Source organism: Oncorhynchus tshawytscha, linkage group LG04 (genome assembly GCF_018296145.1).
Source record: "Oncorhynchus tshawytscha isolate Ot180627B linkage group LG04, Otsh_v2.0, whole genome shotgun sequence".
Classification (NCBI taxonomy): Eukaryota; Metazoa; Chordata; class Actinopteri; order Salmoniformes; family Salmonidae; genus Oncorhynchus; species Oncorhynchus tshawytscha.
Window position 1 is genome coordinate 30707964 of NC_056432.1, and position 15342 is coordinate 30723305.

At 43.5% G+C, this 15342-nt stretch overlaps 1 protein-coding gene across 1 annotated transcript in view; it reads left to right on the forward strand.

Moving 5' to 3' along the window:
- The first annotated feature begins 1589 nt into the window (after positions 1-1589).
- Positions 1590-15342, forward strand: part of LOC112248502 (ankyrin-1) — a 214985-nt gene continuing 201232 nt past the window's right edge. Inside the window, exon 1 of the mRNA XM_042320616.1 lies at positions 1590-2302. Within this exon, the coding sequence (XP_042176550.1) occupies positions 2177-2302 (126 nt within the window). The 5' untranslated portion in view covers positions 1590-2176. The remainder of the gene's footprint in view (positions 2303-15342) is intronic.

Consider the following 15342-nt stretch of genomic DNA (forward strand, 5'->3'; position numbering starts at 1 on the left):
GACTGTATTTGTGTGTTGTTTTACATATATATGTACTGTATTTGTGTGTTGTTTTACATATATATGTTCTGTATTTGTGTGTTGTTTTACATATATATGTACTGTATTTGTGTGTTGTTTTACATATATATGTACTGTATTTGTGTGTTGTTTTACATATATATGTACTGTATTTGTATGTTGTTTTACGTATGTATGGACTGTATTTGTGTGTTGTTTTACATATATATGTACTGTATTTGTGTGTTGTTTTACATATATATGTACTGTATTTGTGTGTTGTTTTACGTATGTATGTACTGTATTTGTGTGTTGTTTTACATATATATGTACTGTATTTGTGTGTTGTTTTACATATATATGTACTGTATTTGTGTGTTGTTTTACGTATGTATGGACTGTATTTGTGGGCTGCGTGTGATGAAGTGAGCCAGGGAGCGAGAGATGTTAAAGGATCTTTTTTTGCCTGCATCAGCAGCATTGCAGGGGGAGGAAAGGGAGGAAAGGGAGGGGTGATGGGTAAAGTGAGAGCAGAGGGAGCGTTAGAGAAATGACAGTAGCAATACCAGTGAACAGGTGCAGCCTTCGTCAGTCCCGCACGCTGTGTGCTAAACACACACAATCACATGAGTACAAAAGGAGATTGGTGGCACCATAATTGGGGAGGACAGGCTCGTGGTAATGGCTGGAGCGGAATGGTATCAATTAAATCAACCACATGGTTTGATGCCCTTCCATTCGCTCCGTTCTAGCCATTATTATGAGCCGTCCTCCCCTCAGCAGCCTCCACTGTGCACGTTTAGACATACACACACCTTGACCATGATACAGAAAACAATAGGAGGAGCTTCTCACTCTGCTGTCCTTACAGTACCCTTCTAGTGTATAGGAGAGAGAGAGAGAGAGATGGAGAGAGTGACCAAGGGAATGAGAAAAAGAGAGAGGGAGAGAAGCCTAAGCTGGTAGCAGGCATGCTGGTGTTATTACTGTAGCTCAGAGTGTGATATAGAATGGTCTGTTATTGCTCACATAAGCACACACACACTGCACCAGCAAGCCTGCATGGGTACCAATCCTGTTCGCCGCAGCGCCCGAAGAGCAGGGAGCGAGGGAGGGGAGCAGTAAGAGAGAGAGTAAGGGGGAGCAACGAGAGAGAGAGAGAGAGAGAGAGAGAGAGAGAGAGAGAGAGAGAGAGAAGAGGGAGAGGGGGGGGAGCAGTGAGAGAGAGAGTAAGGGGGAGCAACGAGAGAGAGAGAGAGAGAGAGAGAGAGGAAGAGGGACGGGGAGCAGTGAGAGAGAGAGAGAGAGAGAGAGAGAGAGAGAGAGAGAGAGAGAGAGAGAAGAGGAAGGGGGGCAGTGAGAGAGAGAGAGAGAGAGAGAGGAAGAGGGACGGGGAGCAGAGAGAGAGAGAGAGAGAGAGAGAGAGAGAGAGAGAGAGAGAGAGGAAGAGGGGGCAGTGAGAGAGAGAGTAAGGGGGAGCAATGAGAGAGAGAGAGAGAGAGAGAGAGAGAGAGAGAGAGGAAGAGGGAGGGAGTAGTACAGTGAGCGAGTGAGAGAGGCAGTTTTTTAAATGTTTTGGATGGGTTTTTGTCTTCCCTGGTCTCTTGGTGAGTGAGTGTGATGAAACTCAGAATGCCTGTGATGCTCAGTGATTGTCTGTAGCTCCCACAGCCCTGTCCAACGCTCTGTCCAAAACCTCCCTCCACAGACGGACAAGCAGCAGGACTATTGGAGAGGAGAGAAAAAAACAACCTGCAACAAGAAACCAAATCAATGCAGCAAGAGGGAGATTTGACTTTCACTTAAAGCGTCTATCTTCTCTTAATCTTTTCATTTTGTTAGAGGGGGTCGCAGTAGTTTCACAGGACTGCAGAACAGCAGGGGAGGAAGAGAGAATTAGAGCCTCAAGAGAGAGGGAGAGAGAGAGAAAAGTGCAGCATCACCCGAATTCCCCCTGTTTTGTTCCCTTGAGGCAGAGTGTGAGCACGCTCTCTCAGACACAGCAGGGCCATACAAGGGAACACACCGGCACCATCAGCGTCAGTGTCCACCCACGGCAGGCAGGACCTCCAGCGCTGCAACCCCCCAGCCTCTCAGCCCCAGCTTCAAACCAGGACCTCGCCAGGCCTCATCCACCTTCATCTGCACCAGACAGTCGGCTCAACCAGGCTGAACCATGGCACAAGCTGCCAAACATCTCGTGAAGAACAAGGAATTAAAAATCCAGCTTGAGGCGGAACGCCTGCTGAAGGAGGAGGAAAAGGCCAAGAAGAGGAACCGCTCGCGGGATAAAAAGCGCAAGGTAAGGGGTCTGCTCACAGGGGGTCGATGCAGCTGCACTGAACAGCACAACTTTTATCTCCAAACAGTGTAGAGGTGGAAGATGGGTGTAGTAGATGGCTTATGGTGAGGTAACTGCTGTTTGACGTGGCATGAAACTAATCTAGAGTTTTTATTTGATTTTTTTATCCCGGTGCTGAGCTAGTGCCTAGCAGCTAATTGCTGCATGACATGTGCTTGTCCTAGAATGTTATGTCCCCTATCAACTGAGGTGAATGAAGCTACAGCAGCCAAGGTGACAATGGCTGGAGTCAATTTAGCTTCTATTAGCAGTTCTCCAAATTGCATTTTTTAGTTTTTAAATTGTGTAGAAATCACATTGCAGCGTATTGTGTCAATGAGCAACATTTCACTTCCACTCTGCTCAGTGATAACTTAAAGCGGACAGGACGGAGAGAGGACATGTTTTTGTGCCCCTCTCTCTCATCCTCTTCCTTCTACCTGTCGTTGAAGAACAATGACTGCTGAGTAAGGAGTAATAATTACCTGCAGGCTTTTGGGACCTTTGCACTGCACTGGTGGCGGTTGTCGTACTAAACTCTAAATCTCTGCTCCATCAATCACTGGCTGTTGGGGGTTACAGATGGACCTGTATCAGCGCAATCTGTGATTATTACTGGGATAGCTGGGAAAACCCTACTTGGCTCTTTTCACATTTCATTTAGTGTCGTGAATTAAAATGAGCACTTGTCAAAGCCATCGATGAGCGTTGTTCAACATATGATAACACATTCCTCTGTGTCCTGTCTGTCTGTCTGTCTGTGTCCTGTCTGTCTGTCTGTGTCCTGTCTGTCTGTTTCTCGCTCTCTGTCTGTCTGTCTGTCTGTCTGTCTGTCTGTCTGTCTGTCTGTCTGTCTGTCTGTCTGTCTGTCTGTCTGTCTGTCTGTCTGTCTGTCTGTCTGTCTGTCTGTCTGTCTGTCTGTCTGTCTGTCTGTCTGTCTGTCTGTCTGTCTGTCTGTCTGTCTGTCTGTCTGTCTGTATGTATGTATGTATGTATGTATGTATGTATGTATGTATGTATGTATGTATGTATGTATGTATGTATGTATGTATGTATGTATGTATGTATGTATGTATGTATGTATGTATGTATGTATGTATGTATGTATGTATGTATGTATGTATGTATGTATGTATGTATGTATGTATACCCCTGGGCTGGTGTCCAGCTGCGTGTATCTGCCTGTAGGACTATTCCGATGTAAACTAATCTGCTGATGCAGTAGAGACAGAGATATTGACAGACAGACAGACAGGCAGTTGGCTACTAGTGTTCCTCACCCCACAGGATGCACCCAGAGGGTGTGGACATAGAGGGGACTGGGTGGAGAACGGATGCTGGGGTAGGGGTGGGTCTGTCATGCGTAGTTTGCGTATGGCTGCAGATGTATTGGGTGTGGAAAGAAAGGGTAGAAAGAAAGGTCGTATGGATTGAAGGAGTCTGAGAGGAAGAGATAATGGGGAGTGGGAGGGGGGCATGAAGCAGGGGGGTGCATGAGAGGGGCAGAGAGGATATGACTCAGACCTACCTGAGGCAGGTGTCACAGTGGAGGTTGAAAGTGACTCATGGACCTGAGAACCAATGGGCCCTCAGGGGCCCCCACCACTCAATATTAGTTTTTTTGTTGTCCTCTAAAAATAGCAGGTGGAAATGCTATTTTATCAGTTATTACTTGCTGGTCTTGTTCCACTGTTGAGTCCGCATTGTTTTTTAAATCCGTATTGGTACATGTTACAAATCATTAGGTTGTAATAGACGTATGTTGCATGAAACAATATAAACATTCACAGTTAATCAGAACTAAGTCCATGTGCCCAATATTTCATTCTGTCATTATGATTTGTTTTTGTGCTTGCGTGTGTGTGTGTGTGTGTGTGTGTGTGTGTGTGTGTGTGTGTGTGTGTAGCGGGCAGTGGGAGAGTGAGAAAAGGAGGGCTGTGTAGTGGAGAGGGAGAGAGACCAGCGAAGAGGGGAGAGACAGTCATTCTGGCCATGCAGCCCAACTTTGATTGAAAGTGTATTGTTACAGATTATCCCATGTCACTTATGTAACCAGCAGCCACCCAGTTTAATAAAGTCTGTTAAATAAGTGTTGTGACTACCCCAGCCTTCCCCTCCCATCCCTTCCCTCCTTTTTTAACACCAGCTTAGAGGCTATCTTGGTTTCTGGAGCAGATGTTATCACAGGGGGAACTTTCTCTCTCTCTTCCTACATTTTCCATGTTTTTTTTCTAGATATCCCAGTGAAGTACATTCATAATGTTATGTCTGCGGTGTCCTGTTGCTCGAGCCGTGGGCCCGGGGTTCTGAGGTTGTGTTTGTGGTGCAGACAGTAGGATTTCTTCAGGGAACATTTAAACATGATGAAAAACCCACACCCAGTAAACACTAGTCTCAGAGCAGGGTGACACACAGGCTAGTGCTGGGTTATACAGAGGCTATGGTTGAATTTCCCCCGATGGCTTCTTATCTCAGGCACGATGGCTTCTTATCTCAGGCACGATGGCTTCTTATCTCAGGCACGATGGCTTCTTATCTCAGGCACGATGGCTTCTTATCTCAGGCACGATGGCTTCTTATCTCAGGCACGATGGCTTCTTATCTCAGGAACGATGGCTTCTTATCTCAGGCACGATGGCTTCTTATCTCAGGCACGATGGCTTCTTATCTCAGGCACAATGGCTTCTTATCTCAGGCACGGTGGCTTCTTATCTCAGGAACGATGGCTTCTTATCTCAGGCACAATGGCTTCTTATCTCAGGAACGATGGCTTCTTATCTCAGGCACGATGGCTTCTTATCTCAGGCACGATGGCTTCTTATCTCAGGCACGATGGCTTCTTATCTCAGGAACGATGGCTTCTTATCTCAGGCACGATGGCTTCTTATCTCAGGCACGATGGCTTCTTATCTCAGGAACGATGGCTTCTTATCTCAGGCACGATGGCTTCTTATCTCTCGCACGATGGCTTCTTATCTCAGGAACGATGGCTTCTTATCTCAGGCACGGTGGCTTCTTATCTCAGGAACGATGGCTTCTTATCTCAGGCACGATGGCTTCTTATCTCAGGCACGATGGCTTCTTATCTCAGGCACGATGGCTTCTTATCTCAGGCACAATGGCTTCTTATCTCAGGCACAATGGCTTCTTATCTCAGGCACAATGGCTTCTTATCTCAGGCACAATGGCTTCTTATCTCAGGCACAATGGCTTCTTATCTCAGGCACGATGGCTTCTTATCTCAGGCACGATGGCTTCTTATCTCAGGCACGATGGCTTCTTATCTCAGGCACGATGGCTTCTTATCTCAGGCACGATGGCTTCTTATCTCAGGCACGATGGCTTCTTATCTCAGGCACGATGGCTTCTTATCTCAGGCACGATGGCTTCTTATCTCAGGCACGATGGCTTCTTATCTCAGGAACGATGGCTTCTTATCTCAGGCACGATGGCTTCTTATCTCAGGCACGATGGCTTCTTATCTCAGGCACGATGGCTTCTTATCTCAGTCACGGTGGCTTCTTATCTCAGGAACGATGGCTTCTTATCTCAGGCACAATGGCTTCTTATCTCAGGAACGATGGCTTCTTATCTCAGGCACGATGGCTTCTTATCTCAGGCACGATGGCTTCTTATCTCAGGAACGATGGCTTCTTATCTCAGGCACGATGGCTTCTTATCTCAGGCACGGTGGCTTCTTATCTCAGGAACGATGGCTTCTTATCTCAGGCACGATGGCTTCTTATCTCAGGCACGATGGCTTCTTATCTCAGGCACGATGGCTTCTTATCTCAGGCACAATGGCTTCTTATCTCAGGCACAATGGCTTCTTATCTCAGGCACAATGGCTTCTTATCTCAGGCACAATGGCTTCTTATCTCAGGCACAATGGCTTCTTATCTCAGGCACGATGGCTTCTTATCTCAGGCACGATGGCTTCTTATCTCAGGCACGATGGCTTCTTATCTCAGGCACGATGGCTTCTTATCTCAGGCACGATGGCTTCTTATCTCAGGCACGATGGCTTCTTATCTCAGGCACGATGGCTTCTTATCTCAGGCACGATGGCTTCTTATCTCAGGCACGATGGCTTCTTATCTCAGGCACGATGGCTTCTTATCTCAGGCACGATGGCTTCTTATCTCAGGCACGATGGCTTCTTATCTCAGGCACGATGGCTCGCTCACTGATAGATGTATTTATCTCTGTTCTCACCAACTCTTCCGTGGAGATATAATGCTATTCACTATTTGGCTTGTTTTTTTCCTCATGTTTGCCACTTGACACCTGTTTTTATGCAGCTGTTTCATCTTCTGTCTGTGGTACCTATCTGCTCTCTAGAGTGCCCCTTTTCCCTATCCTCACAGTGCCACAGTACTGGAACAAGGTCATCCCTTCCTGGTGACAGACACTTCTCTCACTTTACTGATAGAGCTGCACCGGACACATGCAGACACAATCACACACACACACACACGCAGAAGCAAAAACGCACACATGCCCAGCAACACACACACACTCATGCACAGACGTGTGCAGAAACACACACATACAGTATGTGTAGAATACATGGTCGCGTGTCTGGAGAACCGAAGGCTTACAGCCTTCCCCTTTTGGGTTCTCCGCTGAATGTACTCCAATCCTGACACTCTATTTTAATGTTTAGAAACGTTCATCTGCACTTGCGATATAGTTTTGGAAACATAAAGCCCTCATTCCTATCACATGAAAATGATTTCACAAATGCAAAATATACACTATTGTATATGGGTTTAACACAATTGCAGCCGACGGTATTTATTTGAGTTACAACACTATTCTGACGTCCTTCTTCCGTTATACCCAGGTGGTCACATCTGTCTTCCACTAGCAAGCGCTGTAACATGGAGAGATGGCCGCGTGGGAACCCTACCCCTATAAAGTTGTGTAGTTATTTAACCATTTTTCTTCATGATTTTTTGAAAGTTACGTTCCAAAACCGTATTGCAAGCGAGGCATATCGACGCTTAGACAGAGCATTTGGGAAGCGTCGGTCCGTCAGGGCGCTAGGCAGCTTCGTGAATAGATGGTATACTGTAAGTTTAACATTACGTCTATTGAATGGGCTAGATAGTGGGTAGTGGTGCATTTTCAGAGGGTCAGGGTACATTAAGTGGTCCCGTACTGTGCCTCCTGTGCGTCTCCCCAGCCCGGTACGTCCTGTGCCAGCTCCACGCACCAGGCCTCCTGTGCGTCTCCCCAGCCCGGTACGTCCTGGGCCAGCTCCACGCACCAGGCCTCCTGTGCGTCTCCCCAGCCCGGTACGTCCTGAGCCAGCTCCACGCGACGGTCGGCAGTCCGGAGTCTCCGGCGGCGGTTGGCAGTCCGGGGCCTCCGGCAGCGGTTGGCAGTCCGGAGCCTCCGGCGAGGGTTCCACGGTCCGGAGCCTCTGGCGAGGGTTCCACTGTGCGGAGCCTCCGGCGAGGGTTCCACGGTATGGAGCCTCTGGCGAGGGTTCCACGGTACGGAGCCTCCGGCGATGGTTCCACGGTACGGAGCCTCCGGCGACGGTTCAAGCTCCTGCAATTCCTCTCTGACACTGATCTGTGTCCAAGGTCACTAGCCTGGCTTCACAGCTACACCACAGGAACAAGGCAGAGGTTACAGAACAGAGCAGTATTCACTGTCGTGCTTATGGGGACTTTACTCCGCAAAACACTAGAGTGAGTACTACAGTATTTATGCCATAGTATACTTAAGCTATAAGGTACGAGGAGGTATGGTATATGGCCAATATACCACAGCTAAAAGCTGTTCTTATGCATGACGCAATGCAGAGTGCCTGGACACAGCCCTTAGCCGTGGTATACTGGCCATATACCACAAACCCCTGAGGTGCCTTATTGCTATTATGAATTGGTTACCAACGTAATTAGAGCAGTAAAAATACATATTTTGTCATATCCGTGGTATACCACGGCTGTCAGCCAATCAGCATTCAGGGTTCGAAACACCCCGTTTATAAAATAAAACATTTTCATGTGGGTGGTGACACACATGTGGAGCAATCAGTGAGGGAGACCTCAAAAAGCCTGTTTCTACCAGAAATGGCCTACCCACTGTAGATCTGGTCACAGATGGCCACTATGGGTTTCTTCACAGCACCCAAACCGAAAACTGATTTAATGTGTCACTCAGTTATGTATAGAGCCATGTCATCGTGTAATTCTCTGCCAACAGAGGTTACTCAGGCAAAAAGGAAGTTTTGCTTAAAAAAACAGACAAACATCTTGTATCACAGCGCCTCTCCTCTTTCTATAAACATCTTGTATAACAGCCTCATCACAGCCTTTTCTATAAACATCTTGTATAACAGTGCCTCTCCTCTTTCTATAAGCATCTTGTATCACAGCCTCATCACAGCCTTTTCTATAAACATCTTGTATAACAGTGCCTCTCCTCTTTCTATAAGCATCTTGTATCACAGCCTCATCACAGCCTTTTCTATAAACATCTTGTATAACAGTGCCTCTCCTCTTTCTATAAACATCTTGTATCACAGCCTCTTTCTATAAACATCTTGTATAACAGCGCCTCTCCTCTTTCTATAAACATCTTGTATAACAGCGCCTCTCCTCTTTCTATAAGCATCTTGTATAACAGCCTCATCACAGCCTTTTCTATAAACATCTTGTATAAACATCTTGTATAAACATCATCACTCTCCTCTTTCTATAAACATCTTGTATCACAGCCTCTCCTCTTTCTATAAAGCGCCTCTCCTCTTTCATCTTGTATCACAGCGCTCTCTCCTCTTTCTATAAACATCTTGTATACACAGCCTCTCCTCTTTCTATAAACATCTTGTATCACAGCCTCTCCTCTTTCTATAAACATCTTGTATAACAGCCTCATCACAGCCTCTTTCTATAAACATCTTGTATAACAGCGCCTCTCCTCTTTCTATAAACATCTTGTATAAACATCAGCGCCTCTCCTCTTTCTATAAACATCTTGTCCTCTTTCTATAAACATCTTGTATCACGCCTCTCCTCTTTCTATAAACATCTTGTATCACAGCGCCTCTCCTCTTTCTATAAACATCTTGTATAAACAGCAGCCTCTCCTTTCTTTCTATAAACATCTTGTATCACAGCGCCTCTCCTCTTTCTATAAACATCTTGTATCACAGCGCCTCTCCTCTTTCTATAAACATCTTGTATAACAGCCTCTTGTATCACAGCCTCTTTCTATAAACATCTTGTATCACAGCGCCTCTCCTCTTTCTATAAACATCTTGTATAACAGCGCCTCTCCTCTTTCTATAAACATCTTGTATCACAGCGCCTCTCCTCTTTCTATAAACATCTTGTATAACAGCCTCATCACAGCCTCTTTCTATAAACATCTTGTATAACAGTCTCATCACAGCCTCTTTCTATAAACATCTTGTATAACAGCGCCACTCCTCTTTCTATAAACATCTTTTATCAAAGCGCCTCTCCTCTTTCTATAAACATCATGTATAACAGCGCCTCTCCTCTTTCTATAAACATCTTGTATCACAGCCTCATCACATCCTCTTTCTATAAACATCTTGTATCACAGCGCCTCTCCTCTTTCTATAAACATCTTGTATCACAGCGCCTCTCCTCTTTCTATAAACATCTTGTATAACAGCGCCTCTCCTCTTTCTATAAACATCTTGTATCACAGCGCCTCTCCTCTTTCTATAAACATCTTGTAACAGCGCCTCTCCTCTTTCTATAAACAGCGCCTCTTTCTATAAACTCCTCTTTCTATAAACATCTTGTATCACAGCGCCTCTCCTCTTTCTATAAACATCTTGTATAACAGCGCCTCTCACCTCTTTCTATAAACATCTTGTATAACAGCGCCTCTCCTCTTTCTATAAACATCTTGTATCACAGCCTCTCCTCTTTCTATAAACATCTTGTATAACAGCGCCTCTCCTCTTTCTATAAACATCTTGTATAACAGCGCCTCTCCTCTTTCTATAAACATCTTGTATAACAGCGCCTCTCCTCTTTCTATAAACATCTTGTATCACAGCGCCTCTCCTCTTTCTATAAACATCTTGTATGCCTCTCCTCTTTCTATAAACATCTTGTATCACAGCGCCTCTCCTCTTTCTATAAACATCTTGTATCACAGCCTCTCCTCTTTCTATAAACATCTTGTATAACAGCGCCTCTCCTCTTTCTATAAACATCACAGCCTCTTTCTATAAACATCTTGTATCTACAGCATCTTGTATAACTCTCCTCTTTCTATAAACATCTTGTATCACAGCTCCTCTTTCTATAAACATCTCACAGCGCCTCTCCTCTTTCTATAAACATCTTGTATCACAGCGCCTCTCCTCTTTCTATAAACAACATCTTCTATAAACATCAGCAGCCCTCTCCTCTTTCTATAAACATCTTGTATCACAGCGCCTCTCCTCTTTCTATAAACATCTTGTATAACAGCGCCTCTCCTCTTTCTATCTTGTATAAACATCTTGCCTCTCACCTCTCCTCTTTCTATAAACATCTTGTATAACAGCGCCTCTCCTCTTTCTATAAACATCTTGTATCACAGCCTCTCCTCTTTCTATAAACATCTTGTATCACAGCGCCTCTCCTCTTTCTATAAACATCTTGTATCACAGCGCCTCTCCTCTTTCTATAAACATCTTGTATCACAGCGCCTCTCCTCTTTCTATAAACATCTTGTATCACAGCGCCTCTCCTCTTTCTATAAACATCTTGTATAACAGCGCCTCTCCTCTTTCTATAAACATCTTGTATCACAGCGCCTCTCCTCTTTCTATAAACATCTTGTATCACAGCGCCTCTCCTCTTTCTATAAACATCTTGTATCACAGCGCCTCTCCTCTTTCTATAAACATCTTGTATAACAGCCTCATCACATCCTCTTTCTATAAACATCTTGTATCACAGCGCCTCTCCTCTTTCTATAAACATCTTGTATCACAGCGCCTCTCCTCTTTCTATAAACATCTTGTATCACAGCCTCTTTCTATCATCTTCTTTCTATAAACATCTTGTATCACAGCGCCTCTCCTCTTTCTATAAACATCTTGTATCACAGCGCCTCTCCTCTTTCTATAAACATCTTGTATAACAGCGCCTCTCCTCTTTCTATAAACATCTTGTATCACAGCGCCTCTCCTCTTTCTATAAACATCTTGTATCACAGCGCCTCTCCTCTTTCTCTCACAGCCTCTTTCTATAAACATCTTGTATCACAGCGCCTCTCCTCTTTCTATAAACATCTTGTATCACAGCGCCTCTCCTCTTTCTATAAACATCTTGTATCACAGCGCCTCTCCTCTTTCTATAAACATCTTGTATCACAGCGCCTCTCCTCTTTCTATAAACATCTTGTATCACAGCGCCTCTCTTTCTATAAACATCTTGTATAACAGCCTCTCCTCTTTCTATAAACATCTTGTATAACTCCTCTTTCTATAAACATCTTGTATCACAGTGCCTCTCCTCTTTCTATAAACATCTTGTATCACAGCTCCTCTTTCTATAAACTCCTCTTTCTATAAACATCTTGTATAACAGCCTCATCACAGCCTCTTTCTATAAACATCTTGTATAACAGCGCCTCTCCTCTTTCTATAAACATCTTGTATCACAGCGCCTCTCCTCTTTCTATAAACATCTAAACATCTTGCCTCACAGCCTCTTTCTATAAACATCTTGTATAACAGCGCCTCTCCTCTTTCTATAAACATCTTGTATAACAGCCTCTCCTCTTTCTATAAACATCTTGTATAACAGCCCTCTCCTCTTTCTATAAACATCTTGTATAACATCTTCTCCTCTTTCTATAAACATCTTGTATAACAGCCTCTCCTCTTTCTATAAACATCTTGTATAACAGCGCCTCTCCTCTTTCTATAAACATCTTGTATAACAGCGCCTCTTTCTATAAACTCTTTTCTATAAGCCTCTCCTCTTTCATCTTGTATCACAGCCTCCTCTTTCTCTCCTCTTTCTATAAACATCTTGTATAACAGCGCCTCTCCTCTTTCTATAAACATCTTGTATAACAACTCCTCTTTCTATAAACATCAGCCTCTCTTTCTATAAACATCTTGTATAACAGCGCCTCTCCTCTTTCTATAAACATCTTGTATAACAGCGCCTCTCCTCTTTCTATAAACATCTTGTATAACAGCCTCATCACAGCCTCTTCTATAAACATCTTGTATAACAGCGCCTCTCCTCTTTCTATAAACATCTTGTATAACAGCGCCTCTCCTCTTTCTATAAACATCTTGTATAACAGCGCCTCTCCTCTTTCTATAAACATCTTGTATAACAGCGCCTCTCCTCTTTCTATTAACATCTTGTATAACAGCTCTTTCTATAAACATCTTGTATAACAGCCTCATCCTCTTTCTATAAACATCTTGTATAACAGCGCCTCTCCTCTTTCTATAAACATCTTGTATCACAGCGCCTCTCCTCTTTCTATAAACATCTTGTATCACAGCGCCTCTCCTCTTTCTATAAACATCTTGTATAACAGCGCCTCTCCTCTTTCTATAAACATCTTGTATCACAGCGCCTCTCCTCTTTCTATAAACATCTTGTATAACAGCTCTCTATCCTCTTTCTATAAACATCTTGTATAACAGCCTCTTTCTCTTTCTATAAACATCTTGTATATCACAGCCTCTCTTTCTTTCTATAAACATCTTGTATAACAGCCTCTCACAGCCTCTTTCTATAAACATCTTGTATAACAGCCTCATCACAGCCTCTTTCTATAAACATCTTGTATAACAGCCTCATCACAGCCTCTTTCTATAAACATCTTGTATAACAGCCTCATCACAGCCTCTTTCTATAAACATCTTGTATAACAGCGCCTCTCCTCTTTCTATAAACATCTTGTATAACAGCGCCTCTCCTCTTTCTATAAACATCTTGTATCACAGCGCCTCTCCTCTTTCTATAAACATCTTGTATCACAGTGCCTCTCCTCTTTCTATAAACATCTTGTATCACAGCGCCTCTCCTCTTTCTATAAACATCTTGTATCACAGTGCCCTCCTCTTTCTATAAACATCTTGTATCACAGCGCTCTTTCTATAAACATCTCCTCTTTCTATAAACATCTTGTATCACAGCCTCTCCTCTTTCTATAAACATCTTGTATCACAGCGCCTCTCCTCTTTCTATAAACATCTTTGTATCACAGCGCTCTCTCCTCTTTCTATAAACATCTTGTATCACAGCGCCTCTCCTCTTTCTATAAACATCTTGTATCACAGCGCCTCTCCTCTTTCTATAAACATCTTGTATAACAGCCTCTCACAGCCTCTTTCTATAAACATCTTGTATCTTTCTATAAACATCAGTGCCTCTCCTCTTTCTATAAACATCTTGTATCACAGCGCCTCTCCTCTTTCTATAAACATCTTGTATAACAGTGCCTCTCCTCTTTCTATAAACATCTTGTGTAACAGCGCATCTCCTCTTTCTATAAACATCTTGTATCACAGCGCCTCTCCTCGTTCTATAAACATCTTGTATAACAGCCTCATCACAGCCTCTTTCTAAAAACATCTTGTATAACAGCGCCTCTCCTCTTTCTATAAACATCTTGTATAACAGCCTCATCACAGCCTCTTTCTATAAACATCTTGTATAACAGCCTCATCACAGCCTCTTTCTATAAACATCTTGTATAACAGCGCCTCTCTTCTTTCTATAAACATCTTGTATCACAGCGCCTCTCCTCTTTCTATAAACATCTTGTATAACAGCCTCATCACAGCCTCTTTCTATAAACATCTTGTATAACAGTCTCATCACAGCCTCTTTCTATAAACATCTTGTATAACAGCCTCATCACAGCCTCTTTCTATAAACATCTTGTATAACAGCCTCTCCTCTTTCTATAAACATCTTGTATAACAGCCTCTCCTCTTTCTATAAACATCTTGTATAACAGCGCCTCTCCTCTTTCTATAAACATCTTGTATAACAGTGCCTCTAAACATCTTGTATAACAGCGCCTCTACTCTCTTTCTATAAACATCTTGTATCACAGTGCCTCTCCTCTTTCTATAAACATCTTGTATCACAGCGCCTCTCCTCTTTCTATAAACAGCAGCCTCTCCTCTTTCTATAAACATCTTGTATAACAGCGCCTCTCCTCTTTCTATAAACATCTTGTATCACAGCGCCTCTCCTCTTTCTATAAACATCTTGTATCACAGCGCCTCTCCTCTTTCTATAAACATCTTGTATAACAGCGCCTCTCTTTCTATAAACAGCCTCTCCTCTTTCTATAAACATCTTGTATAACAGCCTCTCCTCTTTCTATAAACATCTTGTATCACAGCCTCTTTCTATAAACATCTTGTATCAGCGCCTCTCCTCTTTCTATAAACATCTTGTATAACAGCGCCTCTCCTCTTTCTATAAACATCTTCTATAAACATCTTGTATCACAGCCTCTCCTCTTTCTATAAACATCTTGTATAACAGCGCCTCTCCTCTTTCTATAAACATCTTGTATAACAGCGCCTCTCCTCTTTCTATAAACATCTTGTATAACAGCCTCTCCTCTTTCTATAAACATCTTGTATCACAGCAGCCTCTCCTCTAAACATTTCTATAAACATCTTGTATAACAGCGCCTCTCCTCTTTCTATAAACATCTTGTATAAACAGCGCCTCTCCTCTTTCTATAAACATCTTGTATCACAGCGCCTCTCCTCTTTCTATAAACATCTTGTATAACAGCGCCTCTCCTCTTTCTATAAACATCTTGTATCACAGCGCTCTCTCCTCTTTCTATAAACATCTTGTATAACAGCGCCTCTCCTCTTTCTATAAACATCTTGTATAACAGCGCCTCTCCTCTTTCTATAAACATCTTGTATCACAGCTCTTTCTATCTCCTCTTTCTATAAACATCTTGTATCACAGCGCCTCATCCTCTTTCTATAAACATCTAGCGCCTCT